Raw genomic sequence first — 25,199 nt, 5'->3', positions numbered from 1 at the left:
TAGCTAGTTCTTCCCAGATCACATTACAGTTCAAAGCCTAGGCCAGGGTTCAGGTGCAGGATGGCTACACCTCTCCAGTCTGGCATGGCACTGATTAGCTGATCTCTAGATCATGATGTGCAGTTAATGCCAAATTGATTGAAGCTGTCCAGTCACGTGTGGTGCTGAAAATACAGAAAGCATGTAAACCCAGAAGCATGAATGGGGACTCTCTCGTACTTCCAATGTGAAAGCTCACTTGTCATTTCCTGCCTACACAAAATACAGACAAACTCAGAAACATGAAGCAGGCAGACTCCCCCTTGCCTGTCGCCAACACAGGCTACAGATCCCACACAACCAGGCCAAATGCAACATGCTGAGATAGGAGGAGATATCAACTTTCAATCTCAGCCAACAGTCTGATCAAATATTCATGACTCTGTTGTTTGGAAATGACAATGGCAACATTCATCATCTGCTCCTTCTCCATCAGAGACCGGGTTTGTGACGTTTGAATTGGCAAAACAATGGATAAGATACTGTAGATAACGCAGTCCTTCCTTTCAACACTCTAAATGAGCTCTCAGCTCCTCTTTAAGACATTCAACATTGTTTACCAATGCTATCAACAAGAACTCTGGACATGTTGAATTACTGGGAAGGTCAATACATCTGAGATGATGCATATAGGCTACTGCCTACTGGCATCCAAAATAAATCAAACTGGTTGAAACCTAAGCAGATAACCTTTTATTCAACATAAAGTCAAAAACAATTATAGCTGGCATTTCAATGCTACTGGTGTTTGCTGCAGGCTGCCCTGAGTGTAATGGACCAACTGTAAATCATGATCTTGAAATTAGTCAAAATAATCAAATAGCTTGAGTTTAGACTAAAGTGAAGTAGTGCATATCCTGCATGTGCTCAATAGCAGTGACAATAGAAACAAAACAGCTCCTGAACATTTATTCAACAGGTTCAACTGCTTACATTATGCAGAATCCACATACTATTCAACACAGCATGGGTGTTCTTAGGCATCTTGACTTGGTTTAGAGGTATCATCTTCATTTGCTGGATTAGACATGGATACACGCCCTCATAAAAGACCAATGAGTAGGCCTATCACACGTAGTAGAAACAATGGACCACGAATGATGCCTACCATGGACAGACAAATACCTACTGTTTATATTTCTTTCAATAAGGCAGAACACTGCACACTCCAGCTATAGTCCATTAATTATGTAAACCACTGTGCCAGGTGTGTGACTGCAAGCATCAAATAGTTTAAGGCATATAGAGAGATAAAGATATCTAAACCACGTTTAATCAGACATCTTAGAAGAACCAGCTGATGTAACCGATGCTGGTTTTCTTCAAAAGGCTATACCGTTCAACCTAAATGTATCCAAAGAGCGCAAAGTGGTTTTAACTGTGCAGGCGGCGCATGGGCACTAATCAACTACACAATGCAGCCGCCGGTGTAGTATGGTGAGGAGTGTGTTTGTCAGGGCGTAAATCTCTGCCACGTACCTTCGGTGTCGCACTCACCGACGGATCGCTGCACAATAACTAATTCTGATCTAACGAACACGCAACGTAAATAAATAGATCCTTTATGCTTTAAGATAAGAGAGCAGTCTTTTGACAGGCCAAGTCACTACAAGTTATTCGAATGAACCAATAGCCTACATATGAATGTCTCCAACATCAATTCTCCAATGCTTCCCATCAAATATTTTAGGGTAAAGACAGTTTTTTTCGCCTTCCGGTGTGATTCCCGTTGTTTTTTCTTTTTATAGCGGTTCACTTCACTAACGTAGTGGCTGTTCACTGCAGTAGGATACTATCAAAACAGTAAATCCGCCCACTTTTTAAAGATAACTTCAAAAATCAGCCGCCGCTAACCTCATAATTCGCTTGCACATTTTTCCATATTTAATCATATTAATAAACTGACATTGGATTAAATTCACAATGTTAATGTGGCTCACCTCTTAAATGCTCCTTATCGCTGGCGTCCGGTCGGGATGATGCTGCTTATTTTTGCATCGGTCACAAGAAACAAGAGGAGGAACTCCCTGCACAGGCGCCGTCTGTAAATAAGACACCTGTCCAAGATAAGAGAACAAACGTGTTTCAGTATAGACCAGCTTTTATTGTTTTGACAGAATTTTTACATTAAGGAATTTTATTCAATGTTATAGGCTCTGGCGGTCCACTTCTTTCACACCTTCATGAGAATGTGGAATCATTAGCCTACACACGTATAAATGTGTTAATATGGCATAACATTGGCCTGTACTTAACTCGATTTTAATAATAGGCATTTAGAAATATCCTCTTCGTAGTATACTGTCTGTCTACTCTATGTTTGGAAGGTAAACGTTTTACAAGTGTAGATGCATCTAATCATGCTTCGACCACTGCCACACTCGGAAGTTGAATATGACTACTCATTGACGAAGCATCATCGCCACCTGCTGGATAATACTTTTTGCGCCAGACCTGCGCTGGAAGTGACTTGCGCAGACAAAATAATGTGTAGGCTAAACACGTACAGTAAAATTAGAAATCTGTCAAAATATTGTCAAAGGTTACATTGATAGAAACACCATGCGATAATTACTTACCTCGAGAATAGAAAGCCGATCATATAATCTCATGGCCATTTAAACGCGGTATTGACAACAAAATGGTTCAACAGCATATGGTTGTCTTCATAGAGATAGATAGAGGACTCATATTATATATGCGTTATTACAGCGTCTGGGACAAAATGGGCAGTGCCATTGATGCTACAACCTATAGGAATCCCAACACAGTTGACTACTTTGACTACTGTAAAATGGCGGAAGCATGGTGGAAGCTCTCAATGGCGCTGCCCATGCTAGAATAGAATTTGGACCACTAGAGGCCTCTATCATTCTCTATGGTTGTCCTCTATCCTTATGACCGCATCCACGCCAACAGGCGGTGCTAGACAATCCAGAAACATCGCAGAATGAACGAACAAGCTCATTAACTATCGTCTTGACAGCGCAAGAGCTCTTCGTTTTTGAATGAGTTATCCATTGCCAGTGCCTGCGCACATGAGGATTCCGCTAATGTGCTGAAAGGACAGCCCCTGGGAATCAACACAGGCGACGACAGGTACAGTATGTCTCAGTAGGCCGGTAGCTCCTGCTTGAAAGGGAAAGGTGTTGTTGAGTACTCTGTAGCCTACATTACTGTTATCTCGATTGTTCAGATAACGGAACAAAACTAAGCTGCAAATTGTGTTTTCCATCTCTATAAATAACCATGGACCTTGTAGCCTATTCAAGGGTTCTATAAGCACATAGGGAAAATCACTCGCAAAGTCCTTGCACATTATTTTAATGTGCCTTGGTTCAGTACAGTAGGCTACTGTACTAAACCACCGATTCTGCCAAACACTGAAAAAATATCACAGCATCTTCCATGTATAGACGGTAACCTTGTGATTTCAGGTCAGATTCATTAAGGAATTCTAACCATTCACAGTGACAATGGCAAGCAATGTTGGACTTTTTTCTATATGGAGCATCAGTCACAATATCCCTCAGGTCAGACAGCAGGCTATCTCCTTCGTTATCTTTGATTTCATTGGTCAAAATGTAACCACATAATAGGCTACAGGGAATGAATGCCACAATTGTGAACTGGGTTTCTGTTGTTTTTCTATAGAGAACAAGATCTTGTTGGTGGCATCATCTGTTTGTAGAGATTTGCAGATCCAGATTAGCTAATTTAGGAGTGCCAGATGTTAATTTCGGCAAGATGCCTATGTAATTCTGTTTAATCCAAATCCTACCTTTTAATCTTATTTGTGTCATTGACCCTCCATAATAATTGATGTCATAGACTACATAGGCTATTTTTATGCATAGAGCTCCCTACAAAGGCAAAGTACAGTAACTATGTAAACAATGTAACTGCAAAATCTGATTTAAAGGCTTTTTCTTTCTAGACAGAAAGCAATTTCTGGAACTTCATAATATAATTTGATTGGCTGACTGACTTGTTCTTGTGTCAAGAAACTAAATAACACATTAAATCAGATAATATACCTTGTCATTTTAACAGATCAAATATGTTGTTTTTTTTTACAAAATGTGTACTTACTGCACTTTGCTTATAGACCTATACGCAGAGGAGCTGTCCTTTTCAGCACCACTGTCGCCTTGTGCACACCTACCCAGTTACACAATACTGTAGTCATGTTATAAGTAGCCTAACCCTCGTCTCCATTTTATCACAGGAATGATAATCAGGATGTTTAAATTAAGACTCCTCAACGCTGTTGCCCCAGCATACTTTTTCTCAGCCACAGCGGTAACCTTCATTTTTCACTTCTGCTTTTTCATCCCAACGATTTTTCAAAGCCCGGGCATCTCACTGAGAGTATCAACTGTGATTCACACCGCCGTTTTCCTATACCTGATGCTGAACGCTTTAGGTAACTATGTCATGACTATAAAGTACCCCGCTGAGAGCGCAAATGAGACCGTGATTCCTGCATGTTCGGCAGATTGCTCAGATAAAATAGACGCCCACTACCTCCTCAACGGTCGCCACTTCTGCAAACTCTGTAAGAAAGTCATACTCAGGAGGGACCACCACTGTTTTTTTACTGGAAACTGCATTGGCAACAAAAACATGCGATACTTCATCATGTTCTGCATATACACGTCATGCACTTGTTTGTACTCCTTGGTTCTTGGTGTGGCCTTTCTAACTGTGGAATACAACATCTCCTTTGAGAACCCATTGACTTTCCTCACCCTTCTGCCCCTCTCTACTGGTTACTTCTTCCTCGGTGAGTTTCACATATAGCACTTTAAAGTTTATGCAAGGATATTGAGTTTCTGAACTTACCAAGCGCTCTTCTTTCTCCTCTATTCCCCTCCCTATCAGGAGTTATTTCAGGTCTGCAGTTCTTCCTGGTGTTGATGCTATATGTGTGGCTGGGCATCGGCTTGGTGTGTGCAGGGTTCTGCTGTCAGCAGGTGCTGCTGGTAGCGCGAGGGCAGACCTACTGCCAGATGAAGCGAGGCCAGCTGGTGGAGAGCTGCAGCTCCTGGAAGGACAACCTGAGTGATGTGTTTGGCTCCCACTGGGCGGTGGGGCTTTTCCTGCCAGTACAGACAGTGGAGGCCTTTTCAGGAGAGGTCGCTGCCCACCACCATAAACATGACTGAGGTTCACCAGGGTAAAGAGAACCTGGACATCATTCACATCAACTACCCCCAGTGGTTCACATAAAGAAGATCTCAATTGCATATTCCTCGTGTCCTCTCTCTTCGTCTCCGTCTCAAAACCCATTGGACGAGTAAGCCAGAGGTCCCACCCCTCTGACCTTCTCCTCCAACGGGTTATGAGAAGGAGACGAAGAGAGAGGACACGAGGAGTATGCAATTGAGACCTTCCCATTGACTCATCATCATGCTTCCTTGTTGGGCTTGTCAGGAGGATAGTTTAAAATGTACATCAAACGAGGGAAACATAATGTGTCCATGATAGATAGATATGCCCACACATACCTGTTCTGACCTCTTCATCTTAACTCGTATACAGAAAACTGTGCTCAGCATATATACACACATACATATATATATCTCTCTCTCTGTATATCTGTGTATATAGATATATATATATACATATATCTCTGTGTATATAGAGATATATAGAGAGAGGTATATATAGAGAGAGAGACATATATCTCTATATATAGATATAGAGATTCTCTCTCTCTCATATATAAATAACTTACTGATAATGGCTTTTAATGACATTGGTCTACTATTCACAGAATGTATACATGAATACATTCCTTGAAGGACAGGAACAATAGCAATCTGAGAAGTGTATGGAATGCAGGTGTAAAAAGAAATCAAAGAAGATGTATAAGTATGTACACTGCATTTGGAAATTATTCAGAACCCTTGACCTTTTCCACATTTTGTTACTTTACAGCCTTATTTAAAAATGGATGAAATAGCTTTTTTTTTTTTCCTGATCAATCTACACACAATACCTCATAATGACAAAGCAAAAACAGATATTTTTTGTGTGCAAATTATTACAAATAAAATTGGAAATATCACATTTACATAAGTATTCAGACCCTTTACTCAGTACTTTGTTAAAGCACAGTTGTCAGCGATTACAGCTACAAGCTTGTCACACCTGTATTTGTGGAGTTTCTCCAATTCTTCAATCCTCTCAAGCTCTGTCAGATTGGATGGGGAGCGTCGCTGCACAGCTATTTTTACGTCTCTCCAGAGATATTCGATAAGGTTCAAGTTTGGGCTCTGGCTGCGCCACTCAAGGACATTCAGAGTCCCAAAGCCTGTCTTGGCTGTGTGCTTAGGGTCATTGTACTGATGGAAGGTGAACCTTCGCCCTAGTCTGAGGTCCTGAGCGCTGTTGAGCAGGTTTTCATCAAGGATCTCTCTGTACTTTGCTCCGTTCATCTTTGCCTGGTCTCCCAGTCATTGCCGCTGAAAAACTGAAAACATCCCCACAGCATGATGCTGCCACCACCATGCTCCATCGTAGGGATGGTATTGGCCAGGTGATGAGCGGTGCTTAGTTTCCTCCAGATATGAAGTTTGGCATTCAGGCCAAAGAGTTCAATCTTGTTTCTCATAGTCTAAGAGTCCTTTAGGTGTCTTTTGGCAAACTCCAAGTGGGCTGTCATGTGCCTTTTATTGAGGAGTGGCTGCTGTCTTGCCACTCTACCAAAAAGGCCTGATTGGTGGAGTGTGCAGATATGGTTGTCCTTCTGAAAGGTTCTCCCATCTCCACAGAGAAACTCTGGAGCTCTGTCAGAGTGACCATCAGGTTCTTGGTCACCTAACTGACCAAGGCTCTTATCCCCTGATTGCTCAGTTTGGCCTGGCGGCCAGCTCTAGAAAGAGTCTTGGTGGTTCCAAACGTCTTCCGCGTAAGACTTGATGGAGGCCACTGTGTTCTTGGGAACCTTCAATGCTGCAGGAATGTTTTGGTACCCTTCACCAGATCTGTGCCTCGACACAATCCTGTCTCGGAGCTCTAAGGACAATTCCTTGGACCTCATTGCTTGGTTTTTGCTCTGACATGCACTGTCAACTATGGGATCTTATATAGACAGGTGTGTGCCTTTCCAAATTATGTCCAATCAATTGAATTTACCACAGGTGGACTTCAATCAAGTTGTAGAAACATCTCAAGATGATCAATGGAAACAGGATGTACCTGAGCTCAATGTCGAGTCTCATAGCAAGGAGTCTGAATACTTATGCAAATGAGATCTGTTTTTTATTTTTAGTACATTTGCAAAATTTTCGAATAACCTGTTTTCGCTTTGTCATCATGGGATCTTGTCTGTAGATTATTTTCCTCAATTGTTTTAATCCATTTTAGAATAAGGCTGTAACATAACAAAATGTGGGAAAAGTGAAGGTGTCTGAATACTTTCCGAATGTGTGTAGTTATTTTGGACTACATGATATCAATTATAATTCATGTAGTGGCTACACTTAAATAACTGTAAGTGCATGCTTACCTTTCCTGTGAGAATTTTGTGGCAATATGTTGCTAGATAGCATTTAACACAAAATGCTGCGATAGAACATTTAAAATAAGGATTTAGAGTCTTTAGCTGGTATGCACAGGTATGATACTCCAAACATTTAGACATTCAGGAAAACACAGTAGCATAAATGACTGTATTGGGGCAGATGTTGGGACCTACACAGAATGGGGGGGAAGATGTTGTTATTGTCATCAACAAAGTGATTTTCTTTTGTAGATTTCCCAGTTTTAACTTTCACCAAGGGCTACTGTCGCTAACAATATGTAACTCCACTGGAGGGAAAACTCACTAAAATGGCTGTATAGCACAATTTGCCAGTCTTACAGTGGTATCAGGAGTATGGAACATTCTATTGCATAACAACGTTTGAACTAGAACACCAATTTAAATACTTTTTGTTGTTGATAAGTTCTCTCTGAAAATAGGGGAAATGTGTTAGCAGTTTGTAGATACACATTCAGACAGTGCTTTACAAGGAGAAACAGAAATCTACAGCAGAGGAAAACTAAAATTGATTAAATTGATTTGTTTTCTCACCCATCTACATACCCCATGATAACAAAGTAAAAACGTGTTTTTAGAAAATTTGGCAAATTTATTGAAAATGAAATACAGAAATATCTCATTTCCATAAGTATTCACACCCCTGAGTCAATACATGTTATAATCACCTTTGCCGCGATTACAGCTGCGAGTCTTTCTGGGTAAGTCTCTAAGAGCTTTGTATACCTAGATTGTACAATATTTGCCCATTATTCTTTTCTAAATTCTGTCAAATTGTTTGTTGATCATTGCTAGAAAATCATTTAAGTCTTGCCATAGATTTTTGAAGCCAATTTAAGTAAAAACTAACTATTAATTTTAGGTTATTGTCCTGCTGAAAAGTGAATTCATCTCCGAGTGTCTAGTGGAAAGCGGACTAAACCAGGTTCCCTCTAGGATTTTACCTGTGCTTAGCACCATTCTGTTTCTTTTTTTATCCTGAAGAACTCCCCAGTCCTTACAAGCATACACATAACATGATGCAGCCACCACTATGCTTGAAGATATGGAGAGTGGTACTCAGTAATGTGTTGTATTGGATTTGCCCCAAACATAAGTTTATATTCAGGACAAAAAATGTTTTTTTGCAGTATTACTTTAGTGCCTTGTTGTAAACACGATGCATGTTCTTTTCACTCTTAGTGTAGTATTGTGGAGTAACTACAATGTTGTTGATCCAGCCTGTTTTCTCCACACACACAGCCATTGTATATTTGCCATTGTATATTTCTAATGACTGGATGTATTGATACACAATCCAAAGTGTAATACCTTCACTATGCTCAGAGATATTCAATGTCTGCTTAAAAAAAAAAAAAAAAAGCATCTACCAATCTGCCCTTCTTTGCGAGGCATTTGAAAACCTTCCTGGTCTTTTTGGTTGAATCGGTTTAAAATGCACTGCTCGACCGAGGGACTTTACAAATAATTGTACGAGTACAGAGATGAGGTATGTTAAACACTATTATTGCACACAGAGTGATTCCATGCAACTTACAGTATAGTGACTTAAGCAAATGTTCTCTTCTGAACTTATTTAGGCTTGCCATACCAAAGGGGCTGAATACTTGACTCTAAGAAATTTCAGCTTTTCATTTTTTATTAAAATTGTAAAATAAATATATAATTCCACTTTGAGATTATGTGGTATTGTGTGTAGGCCTGTGACAAAACAATCTAAATTGTAGAAATGTCAAATGTAACACAACAAAATGTGGAAAAAGTCAAGGGGTGTGAATACTTTCTGAAGGCTCTGTATAACATTTTACAGCCCATCTTTAACTGTAATGAATATTCTGGTATTTATTCTGGTATTATTTAGATTCCATCTGGAGCAAATAAATTATCTTATGGAAAAACAAACTGCTTTGTAGAACTATTTAGTCTATTCCTGTTATATTACCAATAAAACAGTTCAATATGGCAGTGGTCTTTTCTGGCTCAGATGGAGTGCGCTCAAAAACACCAACAACAGAGTGCAAAATCATTTCAAAACCACTGTTTATTAAGCAACCATGTCAATGCAAACAATATTTCTTTAAAAAAGTACAAAAAAGTGCACTTCAGTAAATGATGGTTAAAACGGTCTTTGTGCTTTTCTCCAAAGCTACAATTTTCCTGTACTTTACTTTGTACTGATGATCGCAGTATTTTGCCATACCAATTTTGATAACATATCAATACCTCCAAATCACTAAGAACACACAACACAAAGCTAGTTACTGTATTACTAGAGAGCCAATAGTTTGAGAAGGCTAGCTTACCTAAGCCTTTGAGAGCCATTGTAACATTTATAAATGAATTATCAGTACCTACAACAGTTGTAAGTCTATTACCAAATACTACATTCTAGTAAATAGATGTACGGTCAAGAAAATACTGAGCACCTACTGTAACTAATATTCTAATCACACTGGACAAAACCAGAAGAGCATTAGGCCCACATTTCCGTATTTTGTCAGTCCCGGGACATACACATGTATGACTGACATTTGGCAGTACTTTCTCTTGTTAAGGTTGAAGAACAAAGAGCATTTTATAGGCACAATCAAATAATTGGCCAAAACACAAAGAAAAACTCAAATTAAATGATGTAACTTGTGTTTAGAAACACATTTAAAATACAAAATCTTTGAATAAGTATTCATTCCTAATAGCATTTAAATATATAAATATGATCACTTCCAAGCTATTTTTACCACTCCCCCTACATGAACGTTCCAGTAAAGTCCTTTAAAACAAGAACTGCTTCAGCTGAAGACACTTTAGCACAAAGAGTGGGATTCTAGTAAATTACAAATGAGCTGACTAGTAATAACTTCAAATATAAAACATTTTCAACAGTTCTTTCTGTGTTATGTACAATACAGCATGTGAAGGACTAGTTCGAGTTAGAGAGAGATAACAATCAACACAATGCTACTTTTCATCAGCCATCTGACTCCTTAGATCTGAATAAAAAAACATTATCATTAACAAATGTTGTATTAGCCTGCAACCACTGGGGTTTTTCCTCAACTCAAATATTGAATTAAATATTATGATGTAATATGTAGTACAACCTATACTGAACAAAAATAACGCAACAACGTAAATGATATGAACTGTAAATAGTTACAGTTCATATAAGGAAATTAGTCAATTTAAATTAATTATTTAGGCCCTAATCTATGGATTTCACATGACTGGGAAAACAGATATGCATCTGTTGGTCAGATACCTTTAAAAAAAATGGTAGGGGCGTAGATCAGAAAACCAGTCAGTATCTGGTGTGACCACCATTTGCCTCATGCATGGCGACACATCTTCGCATAGAGTTGATCAGGCTCTTGATTGTGGCCTGTGGAATGTTGTCCCACTCCTCTTCAATGGCTGTGCAAAGTTGCTGGATATTGGCAGGAACTGGAACACGTTGTCATCACGTTGATCCAGAGCATACCAAATAGCTCAATGGGTGACATGTCTGGTGAGTATGCAGGCCATGGAAGAACTGGGACATTTTCAGCTTCCAGGAATTGTGGACAGATGCTTGTGAAATGGGGCCGTGCATTATCATGCTGAAACATGAGGTGATGGAGGAGGATAAATGGCACGACATTGGACCTCGGGAACTCGTCACGTATCTATGTGCATTCAAATTGCCATCAATAAAATGCAATTGTGTTTGTTGTCCATAGCTTATGCCTGCCCATACCATAACCCAACCGCCACCATGGGGCACTCTGATCACAACGTTGAAGTCAGCAAAGCGCTTGCCCACACAACACCATACACGTCGTCTGCATTGTGAGGCCGATTTGATGTACTGCCAGATTCTATAAAACAATGTTGGAGGTGGCTTATGGTAGAGAAATTCACATTAAATTCTATGGCAAAAGCTCAGGTAGACATTCTTGCAGTCTGCATGCCAATTGCACACTCCCTCAAAAGACTTGAGACATCTGTGGCAACTGCACATTTTAGAGTGGCCTTATTGTCTCCAGCACATGTTGCACCTGTGTAATGATCATGCTGTTTAATCAGATTCTTGATATGCCACACCTGTCAGGTGGATGGATTATCTTGGCAAAGGAGAAATGTTCATTAACAGGGCTGGACAACTTTTTTTTTGAGAGAAAGAAGCTTTTTTGCGTATGGAACCTTTCTGAGATCTTTTATTTCAGCTCATGAAACATGGGACCAACACTTTACATGTTGCGTTTATATTTTTGTTCAGTGTATAATGCAAGACAGTATTTCAATAACATACATAAGAATGGGTGCCGTCACTTCAGTAGCTATAACTTTCTGCATTTAACAGGCATTCATTTTTGGTCTTTAATTAATAAAAGACGAATTGTAACTATGGTGATTAACTGTACTCTATTCAGTTATTGATGTTGTCCTAATTCAAAGGCAGGTTTAAAAGAAATAGCAACATCAAGCACAAGGCCATATTTCACTAGATGTACATACCTAAAAAAAGACATAATAATACAAAAGCTTTATGTACAGCCCTCTAAAGAATCACAATCAGTAATATACAGTTGAGCGCTGCGCTAGTCTAGTACTGACAAATACCGAAGAGGACATATTGCTAGGCTAGCTAAAATATTATCTGACTAAATACGATCAACTATGAAATATTCTTATAGCTGTTCCTAATCTCCCCTTATTGGTTAAAGTTTTTAAAGCAATTTTTAAATGTACACAAAACTCTAATGTCTGGTGTACTTAAATCATCTTTACAATTTGGTCCCAAAAATGATTATCGTTGTCATAAAGTGATGTTTCCCCCATAATAAAGCAGTTACTGTTCTGGCTAGGTACGGATTAATTCATTGTATTATTTTATCCATATCTATTCCCTGCATGTATTGATAGATGTATTAATCTAGAAGCCATAGCCCTATTGCAAGCAGTACTTGCTATTTAAACAGAACACTGATTATAGGCAAGGGTTCAAGGGTTAAGCACGTTTCTCCATTTGTACTGGTTTAAAGCAGGTGTGCTTATGATCCATGCACCTCCTTCTGCTAGTGTCTTATGCCAGGATAACCTGTGGATCCATGGCCTGACACTGCCCCTCCTCAGCCCTGGCAGGGTCTGTGTCTAGCTGCAGGGTCAGCTGGAGCCTAGTCCAGACCAGGGGGTCACCACTGCCCAGGGCCTCCACAAACAGATCTGTCTGCTCCTGCAGCTGCTTCAAATGGCCCTGGGTGCGCCGGTTCTGCCTGATCAGCTCCTTGATGCGTAGCGTTATGCCCAGCAGGCCAGAGTTGCTGAGGATGTTGTAGGTGTTGCTAAAGCGTTTACCTTTGTTGTTGTCTGTGGACAGGCCGTCTTGGCAGCGGTCGTTGTCGCCTTGGCAACTGCTCGCCTCCGACACAGGTGCACATTTATTGGAGACTACAGCAGTGGCCTCAGTCCCCAGGGAGTGAGGCATGCCTAGGAACTGAGGTATTGGCAGCTTCTGAGAGCTGGCCAGCTGTGTTTGTTTGTCAACAACCTCTAAGGTGGCCACTGTTTGGAGGGGTGTCAGAGGCCTTGGCAGGGGGCTATGGGAGCTGTACAGTTTGTCGCCATGGTGACGATACCACCGGTTACGTTTCCCGTGATACCCAGGTGTTGAACTTCCCCTCTCAGCCGAAGAGGCCCCCTGCCTCCTGGAAGAGCTCTCCCCAGGGTGAGGGGCGATTTTGGGATAAGATTTCAGTATGGGCAGGTAGTTATTCTTTGAGTCCCTGTGCTTGTCTGAGGAACGCTTTGGAGAGATGTTGTTACTGATGTTGTTGCTTCCGTTGGGGACCATGGGATGGAGGAGGACCACCTGGGACTGGGGGAGAATCTCCAGGGAGGAAGGGAAGCCCCAGGGCTTTACTACTGGAGACATTGGGCTTGGCTGGGGGCATCATAATACCATCTCACTCATTAGATCATACAAAAAGATGGTAATTGACAAAGAAGAATACAGTACTGTAATTGTTCCCTGTGTTAAAGCAATGTAGGGCTCTACAGTGATACCATTTAAGGGCATTTGCTCCTAAATATTTTGCTGTGCTGGAATTTTTTATCTACGAGCACCAGTGCCCCAAGATAAATAAAAAAAATCACCAAGGTAATAATTGTTGTAATGATTTCTTCGCTGTCCCTCAGCCTCAGTAGTATGCAAACATGTCGTGGCACAGACAGAAAAGACAAGGGAGAGCTTCTTCAGGAGATATAGGCCAAATATAGGATATTATCTCAATCTTAAAAAATCACATTTTCTGGTGCTCCTAACACTATGTTGTAATTTCTGGCAAGTCTTATAATTAAAGCACCAATCAGCACTTATTACATCCATTTTTGGACATATATTAATGATATAAACCCATTGATTCTTGAAGAGCATAACTTATTAATGCCCCATTAGCTAAGTTCAACCGTCTTACCCCATTAGAAGCCAAAATATAAAACATGTTTTCCAATGTTTGTAAACAAAGTAAAAGTATCTGGTGTGGTTAAATGGTTAAAACTATAATTTTGATATCATGTATGGTCAGTCCTTGCATCCATAGCTCTTTCTATGATTTTGAGGGTGGTCACATTCCTCCAGCCCCGTCCCTCAACCTTTTACCAAAACACTGGTGGGGAAAATGCCTTGTTATTGTTTCAAATGCGGATTGCCGCTTTAGTAACGAAAATATTTTTCATTGTGCTACATTTTTTTCCACTTAGGAGGACATGTGCTCCTTGTAAAAAAAAAGGTCACTGTAGAGCCCTGGAATATTGAAGCTAATGAACCCAACCACAGAACAACTGAACTACAAGCTGAGCAGAGAATAATAGCACATAGGTCACAAACAAGGCACAGTTTAGTCTACAGTACCAGATTCAGGACTATGTTGTTCATGATGATCATGGGGGAGAGGCCAGGGTAGGATCCTCCGGCTACAGCCACCTGGGGACCTGGGGCCCTCACCATGTCCTCCGAGTCAGTTTGGTCCATCACATTCTGGTACCCAGAGCTGGCATCTGGAAAGGAGAAAAAAAAGAAAAGAAAAAAAAAAGTTAATAGAAACACCACCGCCTTTGTTTTCTTTTTGTGCCAAGATCTTGAAGAGCAATTTTGGAAATATTTGCAAGGGTAACAGAGAGATAACAGCTCGAGGTAATAACTCCACAGCCACAGTAAAGATTCCATGGGAATCATGCCCTGACCTAGTCATAGCTGAGTGAACCCACAGCAAAAAAAAAAAAAAAAAAAAAAGGTCACCACTCCTGGTGCTCAAAACAACAATTTCGCTGAGGAAATGGTGGTGGCCTAGATTTCTGGATTTGAGTTGATAGAGAGGCAGGGTGTACATTCGTGTGTTTGTAACACCTGAGAAACCGGAGTCCCTCTCAGACTCTGGCTTAGATGCTCTCAGGTGGTACATCATAGTGGATGAGGGCCTCCTGTGGCTCTGTGGTTTGCTCATCTTTGCTCTTCCTTGGACCTCTCAAACCAAACCATCTACAATGGGGTTGAATCGTCCTAATCATAGAAATAAAAAGTTATAGTTAGAGCCGATAATCACAGTGTTTTAAGGCTACACATCACATGAAACATTTAATCACAGTTTCAACCTAGCCGCATATGGAGTCAAATTCACTAGGCAAGCAATCTAGCTAACGTTGGCAGACAGTAACAAACAACAAACAGTTAGCCACAATAATCACGCTTGCGTACTGTCAAGAGAGCAAGCCAATAACAGCTTACTAGTGATCCACCTCATTTTCAAACGTTGCTATGCGCAAAGCCAAACAACGGAAGTGATGCATTCGACTTCCGCTCTACTGCAGCACGCCGGTGATTTAAAGGAGTACATTTATAGAGTATAAAAGTAAAGTACACAAGTGAAATTTGATATTAATTTAATTCAAATTCACTAACTATAATGATAAACTATTGGCTATTAACTATAAAAACAAAGGTGGGCATCCACACAAGAGGAAAGTTTGTTTTACAGTCCTACACCTGTCAATCAACTGATCAAGGCATGCCACTGCTTGCTGCCTATTAATAAAGTGGCAACACAGACCATTCATGAGGTCTCTAACGCATATACTGGTTCAGACCATTCAGTGCTTTCAGGGTGTGATCATTGTCATAGTGACAACTGCAAGTAATACTTCCATGTACATGTAGGCCTAATGAAAAATAATATTAGGCCTAACTCGTATATAAATTGATCAATTCAACAACAAATGCAGTTTAGCCTGCATGTCTTATACAACATGTCATTGCTCAAGTGGTTTGTAAGTGATTTCAATGTTTCCATTATTCTTGTTTTGTACTTATTATCCTTTTTTCTCCCCAATTTTGTACGAACTGGGGAGAGGCAAAGGTTGAGAGCCATCCGTCCTCTGAAACACGACCCGACAAGCCGCACTGCTTCTTGACACACCGCTCGCTTAACCAGGAAGCCAGCCGTACCAATGTGTCGGAGGAAACACAGTCCAGCTGGCGACCTGAAGTCAGCGTGCATGCGTCCGGCCGCCACAAGGAGTTGCTAGAGCGCGATGGGACAAGGACATCCCAGCCAACCAAACCCTCCGCTAACCCGGACGAATTGTGCGCCGTCTCATGGGTCTCCCAGTCGCGGCGGGTTGCGACACAGCTCGGGATCGAACCTGGATCTGTATTGACACCCTCTAGCACGGCGATGCAATGCCTTAGACCACTGCGCCACTCAGGAGGCCCGATTTCCATGTTTCTAATGGTTGTCAATTCCTTTCGGTCTTCTTTTTCACTGAGCTCATCTCTCTGTATGTCCTGTGCAACTATTTGCAATGCATCAGTACAACAATGTTATCATAACAGGCTAAAAGTGATCACACCAATGCACTTTCTCTCCTAAAACTTAACCCCGACATGCATTTTCTATGCTGTAGGCCTGTTTTACATTGAGCAAATAGCAAGAACAAGCCTGCTTCTTTCCCTGATTAGGCTATTAGGCCTAGAATTTAAAAAAATGTTCCCTGTGAACGCAAAGCTTCACTATTGATTAAGCCTACATTTTTAGTCAAGAAAAATATTATACCTGGGCTACAAAAGCCCAATGCAATGAGGAATGTATTGTTATCAAGTGAGTACAAAATTATTGTTGAAAAGGCTGTAAACTGCAGCGATATAGAGAAATTTGAATAACCGTTCAAACATCCTATTTTATTTCATGCCTAAATAACTGCATAGTCCTACAGCCTAAGCCTTTGTTATGCAACCATTTGGATCAGTTTGGGTCTATTCTCAACAGTTTAGAAGGTCCAGAAAGGTACATTAGCAGGCTACTCATATTGTGTATTTTGTCAGGATGTAGCCCGGGGGAAGATAGGCCTGCTACAATAAGAAAATATGGACTTATCCAACTCTTAGCTCGTTCTTAATGCTGTAAGCGTGCATCTCTCCTCCAATAGGCTCTTAGTAGGCTAAAGAAAATCAGTTGAAATAAGTGTCCAGCATGTTTTTGTAGTCTGTATTTTCCTGAGAAGCCACAAGATTTAAGAGGAATAGCCATGGCAGCGGAGAGGCCAGGTGCGTAATTGCGCAACAGAAGAATGATGACAGACAGGCTCGAGATGTAGGCTGCAGCCTAAGATACAAATGCACATTTGCCCATAATTCCTAGTTCAACATTAGGCTTAATATCACAGTGAATATATCCAGTCCATTTACACAGTGAAAAAAAAAAAGAAAAGTTAAATCAGATAACGAAATCATAGGTTGCCTCTACACTACATGCGCTCCCGAGGTTGGGCTGAGTGCGCTCCCACCCAGTACCCTGGTGCACACCTAGCTAGAAAAGCTAACCTATTGTTCTAGGGACAAGACATGTATCATACCTAGGCTACAACAACACAAAGTAATGAAGAACTTCATTAAGTTTGTGTACTAACTCTAGTCTAGGCTGTAAACTGTCATTTGTATAACCACTCAAAAGCCTGCCTTTTGAATGCATATTCACCTAGAAAGAACTGCATCAAGCCTGCCTGATTGGGCAACCATTTGGGTCAGTTATGTTTTTTTTCTCAGCAAATTAGCCGACAAGGTCCAGGCACATCATCAGCAGTGTCGACCCGGCAGAGCCAAACCTGTTTTGAGCCCTACCTGTTTAGCAATATAAATATATATTGCTAAGCAGAGATAGATATATATATACACATATACAGTGCCTTGCGAAAGTATTCAGCACCCTTGAACTTTGCAACCTTTTGCCACATTTCACGCTTCAAACAAAGATATAAAACTGTATTTTTTTGTGAAGAATCAACAACAGGTGGGACACAATCATGAAGTGGAACGACATTTATTGGATATTTCAAACTTTTTTAACAAATCAAAAACTGAAAAATTGGGCATGCAAAATTATTCAGCCCCCTTAAGTTAATACTTTGTAGCGCCACCTTTTGCTGCGATTACAGCTGTAAGTCACTTGGGGTATGTCTCTATCAGTTTTGCACATCGAGAGACTGAATTTTTTTCCCATTCCTCCTTGCAAAACAGCTCGAGCTCAGTGAGGTTGGATGGAGAGCATTTGTGAACAGCAGTTTTCAGTTCTTTCCACAGATTCTCGATTGGATTCAGGTCTGGACTTTGACTTGGCCATTCTAACACCTGGATATGTTTATTTTTGAACCATTCCATTGTAGATTTTGCTTTATGTTTTGGATCGTTGTCTTGTTGGAAGACAAATCTCCGTCCCAGTCTCACGTCTTTTGCAGACTCCATCAGGTTTTCTTCCAGAATGGTCCTGTATTTGGCTCCATCCATCTTCCCATCAATTTTAACCATCTTCCCTGTCCCTGCTGAAGAAAAGCAGGCCCAAACCATGATGCTGCCACCACCATGTTTGACAGTGGGTATGGTGTGGTCAGGGTGATGAGCTGTGTTGCTTTTACGCCAAACATAACGTTTTGCATTGTTGCCAAAAAGTTCAATTTTGGTTTCATCTGACCAGAGCACCTTCTTCCACATGTTTGGTGTGTCTCCCAGGTGGCTTGTGGCAAACTTTAAACGACGCTTTTTATGGATTTCTTTAAGAAATGGCTTTCTTTTCTTTCTTAAGAAAAGGCCACTCTTCCATAAAGGCCAGATTTGTGCAATATACAACGGATTGTTGTCCTATGGACAGAGTCTCCCACCTCAGCTGTAGATCTATGCAGTTCATCCAGAGTGATCATGGGCCTCTTGGCTGCATCTCTGATCAGTCTTCTCCTTGTATGAGCTGAAAGTTTAGAGGGACGGCCAGGTCTTGGTAGATTTGCAGTGGTCTGATACTCCTTCCATTTCAATATTATCGCTTGCACAGTGCTCCTTGGGATGTTTAAAGCTTGGGAAATCTTTTTGTATCCAAATCCGGCTTTAAACTTCTTCACAACAGTATCTCGGACCTGCCTGGTGTGTTCCTTGTTCTTCATGATGCTCTCTGCGCTTTTAACGGACCTCTGAGACTATCACGGTGCAGGTGCATTTATACGGAGACTTGATTACACACAGGTGGATTGTATTTTTCATCATTAGTCATTTAGGTCAACATTGGATCATTCAGAGATCCTCACTGAACTTCTGGAGAGAGTTTGCTGCACTGAAAGTAAAGGGGCTGAATAATTTTGCACGCCCAATTTTTCAGTTTTTGATTTGTTAAAAAAGTTTGAAATATCCAATAAATGTCGTTCCACTTCATGATTGTGTCCCACTTGTTGTTGATTCTTCACAAAAAAATACAGTTTTATATCTTTATGTTTGAAGCCTGAAATGTGGCAAAAGGTCGCAAAGTTCAAGGGGGCCAAATACTTTCGCAAGGCACTCACTGTATGTATGTATGTATGTATGTATGTATGTATGTATGTATGTATGTATGTATGTATGTATGTATGTATGTATGTATGTATGTATATACAAACACTGCTCAAAAAAATAAAGGGAACACTTAAACAACACAATGTAACTCCAAGTCAAACACACTTCTGTGAAATCAAACTGTCCACTTAGGAAGCAACACTGATTGACAATAAATTTCACATGCTGTTGTGCAAATGAAATAGACAACAGGTGGAAACATTGCAATCCACGAGGAGACTGTATGGCAGGCTGACCACCTGTTACGCAGTTCAGCATCAAAAGGACCCTGTGGCTGCAAGTATGGTAAGTTGCTAGCTAGCAAGGTAAGTTGATAGCTAGCATTAAACTTATCTTATAAAAAACCATCAATCGTCACATAATTACCAGTTGCCTACACATGGTTGATGATATTACTAGGTTAACTAGCTCGTCCTGCGTTGCATATAATCAAAGCGTTTCCTGTTAATTTGTCATAGAATAACAGCTTACCTCAACTTCGCCAAACAGGTGATGATTTAACAAAAGCGCATTCACGAAAAAAGCACAATTGTTGTACAAATGTACATAACCATAAAAATCAATGACTTTCTTGAAATCAATACACAGAAGTATATTTTTTGAAACCTGCATATTTAGTTCCAATAAATTAATGTTAACAGGCAATATTAACTCGGGAAATTGTCACCTCCCTTGCACCCAGTGAAAGCAGAGTCAGAGTATATGCAGGAGCGCCGCCTGGCTCATTGCAAGCTGTGTGAAGACAGAATGACAGTTTACGGATTTGACCATATTAATAACCAAAGGTTCGTATTTCTGTGTGTTTATTATATTATAATTAAGTATATGATTGAATAGTTGATAGAGCAGTCTGACTGAGCAGTGGTAGGCAGCAGCAGGCTCGTAAGCATTCATTCAAACAGCACTTTACTGCGTTTGCCAGCAGCTCTTAGCTATGCTTGAGGCACAGCGCTGTTTATGACTTCAAGCCTATCAACTCCCAAGATTAATCTGGCAATACTAAGGTGCCTATAAGAACATCCAATAGTCAAAGGTATATGAAATACATAAAAATGGTATAGAGCGAAATAGTCAACGCATCATAATTCCTATAACTACAACCTAAAACTTCTTAACTGGGAATATTGAAGACTCGTGTTAAAAGGAACCACCAGCTTTCATATGTTCTCATGTTCTGAGCATGGAACTTAAACGTTAGCTTTTTTTACATGGCACATACTGCACTTTTACTTTCTTCTCCAACACGGTTTTTGCATTATTTAAACCAAATTGAACATGTTTCATTATTTATTTGAGACTAAATAGATTTTATTATGTCAAGTTAAAATAAGTGTTCATTGAGTATTGTTGTAATTGTCATTATTACACACACACACACACACACACACACACACACACACACACACACACACACACATATAATTGTAAAAAATTTTTTGGGGGGCTGATTAATCGGTATCGGCTTTTTTGGGTCCTCTAATAAAATCGGTATCGGCGTTGAAAAATCATAATTGGTTGACCTCTAAATTGCACATTCAGATCGAATTTTTTGTTCATTAATATCAAAGCACACCTTTCAAGTTCCTTTGTCCATGACAGAAAATTATTTCACCACCCTATTCCTTTTTCCACACAACTTCATCTAAGGCTGTAGAGTGAGTTTCCTATAAACAGTATATGTTATATTCCTTTTCTTTTAGCCACGTAAAGACTGATCTTTTTTATAATCTGCTAAGCCGTTACAATTATAACTAGCTATACTTATTTCATCCCTTACCATAACTAGATACTTTTCTCAGTCTAATTTGACCATAATTAGTGCTTGTAAAGTTACTGTCATAAGAGAGGTATGACAGTCAAATTAGAGCTTTCAAATGTCTGATATTTAGTATTCAAGAAATAGGTTCTCGCAATATTTGTTTTTTATTCCCTTGCCTGTTTTCCTGTGAGCCAATGCCACAGATGCTAGGAAATTGAGACAAGATATTATGTGTGTAGTAAATCTGAGTAGATTGATGTGTATGATATTGGACGTGATTTAGTGAGAGCGTGTATGATGTCTGTATAAGAGTAAAACTATAATGTGTGATGTCGAAATAATTAATAATCCTGCCAATTTGCATGGTTGAGTGTCTATGTGTGTAAAATGTAGTGCAACCTAAATATTCAGGATGATAATTGTAATCCATATCGTATCACCATCACAGTTGCATCATAATTACCTTTAACATCATTGAAAAACACATCCCAGCATTTCCATAGCAATTGACGTTTCACATGATCGAGAAAGAGACCTTGCATTACTATAGAGACGGCTTCACTACAGTACAAATTAGTGATGAACCGATATGACATTTTTGGCCAATACCAATATCCAATATTTTCCTTGCCAAAAAACATGACACCGATGACCGATATTTAAAAATTTAGCGGCCTTTTAAGCATTCTAGTACAGTTAAATAGTTAACAAACACACACACTCAAGGACGCAGCAGTCTAAGGCACTGCATCCCAGTGCAAGTTGCGTCACTAATGTCCCTGGTTCGAATCCTGACTGTATCACATCCGGACGTGATTGGGAGTCCCATAGGGCGGCGCACAATTGGCCCAGCACCGTCCGGGCCATCATTGTAAATAAACGTTGTTCTTAACTGACTTCCTAGTTAAATAAAGGACACACACCAAAAAGTTATTTTGTTGGCATTTACATATGTCCCCATTACCAGTAAAACATAATCAAACCTATTTCTTTCATTTACCTGCTGTGCTTTTTCATTGTTCATTTGACATGTCAAATAACACTATTTCACGTGTCAAATAACACAAGATAATCTGTTTCAGGAGCTATATAGTTAGCTAGCCAATGTGTCGTCATCTAAAATAACCCTAATTTATAAGAGAGTTCTTATTTGATTAATGGTGCTCGGACCCATTTATGTGAAGCTAGCCACAATAAGGATTAGCCACAACAGTGGACTTTGCGGTTATCCTTCAAAATAAAAGTACGGCATAATTCTACTATTTGTATTCATTTGCATCACTGTCAATGACATACTTTTATTTTGAAGGCAAACTGCAAATTCCACTATTGTGCGTAATCTTTATTATGACTAGCTTCACAACTCATAACCCCATTTGGTTGAGCCTCCCGAGCCAGATGAAGCATTCTTTGGGCAACAGGGTTAATTAGCTGGTTAGCTATTTACATTCATGAACTGAAGTTCAATTTCAATAGGCAAACAACAAGTGGCAACCTAGCTAATACTTACTTACAATGATTCTTAATCATTGCTAAGAATAGTGAAAATGACTGCAGTTCCTACTGGTTATTATTTTCAGGCTGGTTGTATTGGTGCTAGCTAGGTACCAAGCTAAAGCTAGCTGCCCTAGTAGTTGCGATTCAACAAATTATGCTTTATTATGAACACAGTATTGTAAACACATTGTTCGTGGTCTGTGTTTGTGTTTTTGTACAGCTTTGACAGTGACACTATCTTTTTTGACACGCAAAGACCCAAACGGCGTTCCATAGTATGTCGTGAAGATAATAGCATTGACGCTATTATTGTGCAACTCTGGTAGGGCAACATCTGAACAATAGCACACTTGGTAGTGTGTACCGGTGACGAAAGCCAACATCCCCAACGACAGAGAACAGTTGATTGTCAAGGGCAATGAATTCCATTATCTTGGCTTTAATGGATTTTGCCTTTGAGTTGTCTCGCTGAAATGTTCTTACTCTTTCAAATGACTCCTCGAAATGTTGACTGCTCGATTCACACAGCAGACATTGTGTGGGCTAGGTTAGGAATGTGGCGTTATTATGTCATGTACCTACTTTATATAAGATATACATAGTAGCTTTGACATTGATTTCTAACATCGGTCTAGGTTAACAACTAGAAATCGGCTGATGCCCATGTTGGCATTTTTAGCTAATATCGGCCGATTCTGATATGTTCACCAATATATCGCGCATCCCTAGTACATATGTATCCCGTACAATATGTTATTATTCCCCAATGCCCCTATTCTGATATCTTCCCTTTGCTTGTTGTAAACATATATAAACATGTAAACAAATACATAGACAAACAATAAACATATTAAATTATAGAACAGTTCTCGACAAGAGGGAGAAAAAAGTGAGAAAGACATGAGTGAGAGAAGAGAGCGAGATCAAGTGTATGTGTAAGTCCGTATGTGTAAGCGAGCATGTAATTGAGTAGTACGTGTTCATATCCACCTCATAGTGTTCAGATATTTTTACAGTTCCCGTGCTTTTTTCTTCGTAACCTGAAGTCCCTTTAGAATTTACTACAGCCATGGTGTTATGGAGCTGTCTCGGAATAGCTGTCCGTCTATAAAAATAGTTTGTCCCTCTGCTTCCTCTGTACGGCTAACAGACACAAGCTAATTCGGGGATTTCTAGTGGCACGCACATGAAGAGCGCGAGCGCAGGGGAAGTTGTATCCATAGTTTCCCCGTTTGGCTTCCGTTTTTTAAAAGCGTTCGAAAATTAGGTGGATATCAATCTCTAAAGTTAGCTACACAGCTAACTGCATTAGCCAGCTGTGTTTGCTAGCTTGTCGTTTACGCTGCGCCCCTTCGCCCGCCATGTCTGGACTGGTTGAACCGAGATTGTTGTTGTCCGGCTCTGCTCAGTCAAAATACGGTGCTGTGTAGGTTACATCGGACTTTGAAAGTGGCGGAGCACTGCCAACAATGCAATCACGAGATCACAAAATCAAATATATCGTTTTGTACCTACTTTAAGTGTTGAGTCCTCTTGAAAATTCGACAACGTAGACGTGTTCACATTCACAACTATTAAACTAAAATAGTTCGCATTGCTTTCGCTTCGATGAAAGACCAAAACTTTTCAATTTAAAACGGATTCAACACTCTAGCCTTTGCCGTATAACTGGGCAGCAGGCGTTGCTAAGGAAACTGTGGAGACGTCACTCCCTCTATTTTTTTCAAGCGTTCCTATTGGTGTACAACATTGGCATTGCGACCAGAGCGATGTATTTAGCAAACGTGACCCACGTGATATGGCTTGATCAGAACCAACATTAACATCATATGTGCGATGTGTAATATAATAGGGAACTGTCTGTGCCATTAATATCCTGTATACTGTTAGGTATAATCCAAAACAGATTGAGCTGTGATCAACATTTATCATTCTCACACGCATGTACACACACCACCCTCTCAACAAAAGTTTTCTCACAAAAAGTATGATATTTGAGCCACATAAGACAATGATATATTTCTTTATTAACTGTTGCACACTCTTCACAGATATAATATATCTATATCTATTTACAATATATAATACTCACTCAGATGTTTGGGCATATCCTTTATCATATTTGATTACAACATCACAGATTCTATTTTATTTTTTAGATAAAATAGTCATACACTTCTCCAGAACAAATTTGTTCTTAGTCATATTAAAGGACACTGTCTAATAAATACACAACAAGCACAAATGATAAAACAATTCTCTACTCTTAAGCGTGAAATGTAATTCATGGTTCTGTACATCAACCCACTGCTTTATTCAACAGATAATACACAAAAATGTCAATATGAAAGTCATGTTAAAAACAGACCCACCACAGGTGGAGGGCAATGTGATAGTGTACTCGATCAGTGTGTAGATTGTAAAATGACTTGAGGTGAGTAGATGACAGAGGG

The 25,199-nt window shown here is 39.9% G+C and overlaps 3 protein-coding genes across 7 annotated transcripts in view; 1 reads left to right on the top strand and 2 right to left on the bottom strand.

Annotated features, from left to right (window-relative positions):
* Positions 1 to 2,093, bottom strand: part of tmem63c (transmembrane protein 63C) — a 53,366-nt gene extending 51,273 nt beyond the window's left edge. The window contains exon 1 of the mRNA XM_064953784.1: positions 1,980 to 2,093. The gene's annotated coding sequence lies outside the window, so the exon portion shown is untranslated. The remainder of the gene's footprint in view (positions 1 to 1,979) is intronic.
* Positions 2,094 to 2,989: 896 nt separating this feature from the next.
* Positions 2,990 to 5,303, top strand: zdhhc22 (zinc finger DHHC-type palmitoyltransferase 22). The gene is made up of 3 exons (XM_064955626.1): positions 2,990 to 3,138; positions 4,268 to 4,825; positions 4,924 to 5,303. Exons 2-3 carry the CDS (start codon positions 4,270 to 4,272, stop codon positions 5,205 to 5,207), a joined length of 840 nt encoding a protein of 279 aa, XP_064811698.1. The 5' UTR covers positions 2,990 to 3,138; positions 4,268 to 4,269; the 3' UTR covers positions 5,208 to 5,303.
* Positions 5,304 to 9,611: 4,308 nt separating this feature from the next.
* On the bottom strand, positions 9,612 to 24,437 carry LOC135525849 (CLOCK-interacting pacemaker-like). 5 transcript variants are annotated; one of them, XM_064953779.1, is made up of 4 exons: positions 24,262 to 24,437; positions 14,973 to 15,125; positions 14,478 to 14,623; positions 9,612 to 13,508 (listed from the first exon to the last, which is right to left on the bottom strand). In XM_064953779.1, the coding sequence occupies exons 2-4, from the start codon at positions 15,067 to 15,069 to the stop codon at positions 12,651 to 12,653; spliced, it is 1,101 nt and encodes a 366-aa protein (XP_064809851.1). In that variant the 5' UTR covers positions 15,070 to 15,125; positions 24,262 to 24,437; the 3' UTR covers positions 9,612 to 12,650. The 5 variants fall into 5 exon arrangements, with proteins under 5 accessions (XP_064809851.1, XP_064809853.1, XP_064809854.1 ...); XM_064953781.1 differs by lacking the exon at positions 24,262 to 24,437 and adding an exon at positions 23,737 to 24,245; XM_064953782.1 differs by lacking the exon at positions 14,973 to 15,125.
* Between the last annotated feature and the right edge of the window lie 762 nt (positions 24,438 to 25,199).

This window comes from Oncorhynchus masou, chromosome 32, assembly GCF_036934945.1.
Source record: "Oncorhynchus masou masou isolate Uvic2021 chromosome 32, UVic_Omas_1.1, whole genome shotgun sequence".
NCBI lineage: Eukaryota > Metazoa > Chordata > Actinopteri > Salmoniformes > Salmonidae > Oncorhynchus > Oncorhynchus masou.
This window is presented reverse-complemented; position numbering and strand designations above follow the sequence as displayed.

Coding starts and splice junctions, on each gene's coding strand:
- LOC135525849 (XM_064953779.1), bottom strand. CDS start 15,069: ATGAGCAAACCACAGAGCCACAGGAGGCCCTCATCCACTATGATGTAC. Junction 14,624..14,972: donor GAGGGACTCCGGTTTCTCAG/GTGTTACAAACA, acceptor TCTCCTTTCCAG/ATGCCAGCTCTGGGTACCAG. Junction 13,509..14,477: donor ACAACATAGTCCTGAATCTG/GTACTGTAGACT, acceptor TGATGCCCCCAG/CCAAGCCCAATGTCTCCAGT.
- zdhhc22 (XM_064955626.1), top strand. CDS start 4,270: ATGATAATCAGGATGTTTAAATTAAGACTCCTCAACGCTGTTGCCCCA. Junction 4,826..4,923: donor TACTGGTTACTTCTTCCTCG/GTGAGTTTCACA, acceptor CCTCCCTATCAG/GAGTTATTTCAGGTCTGCAG.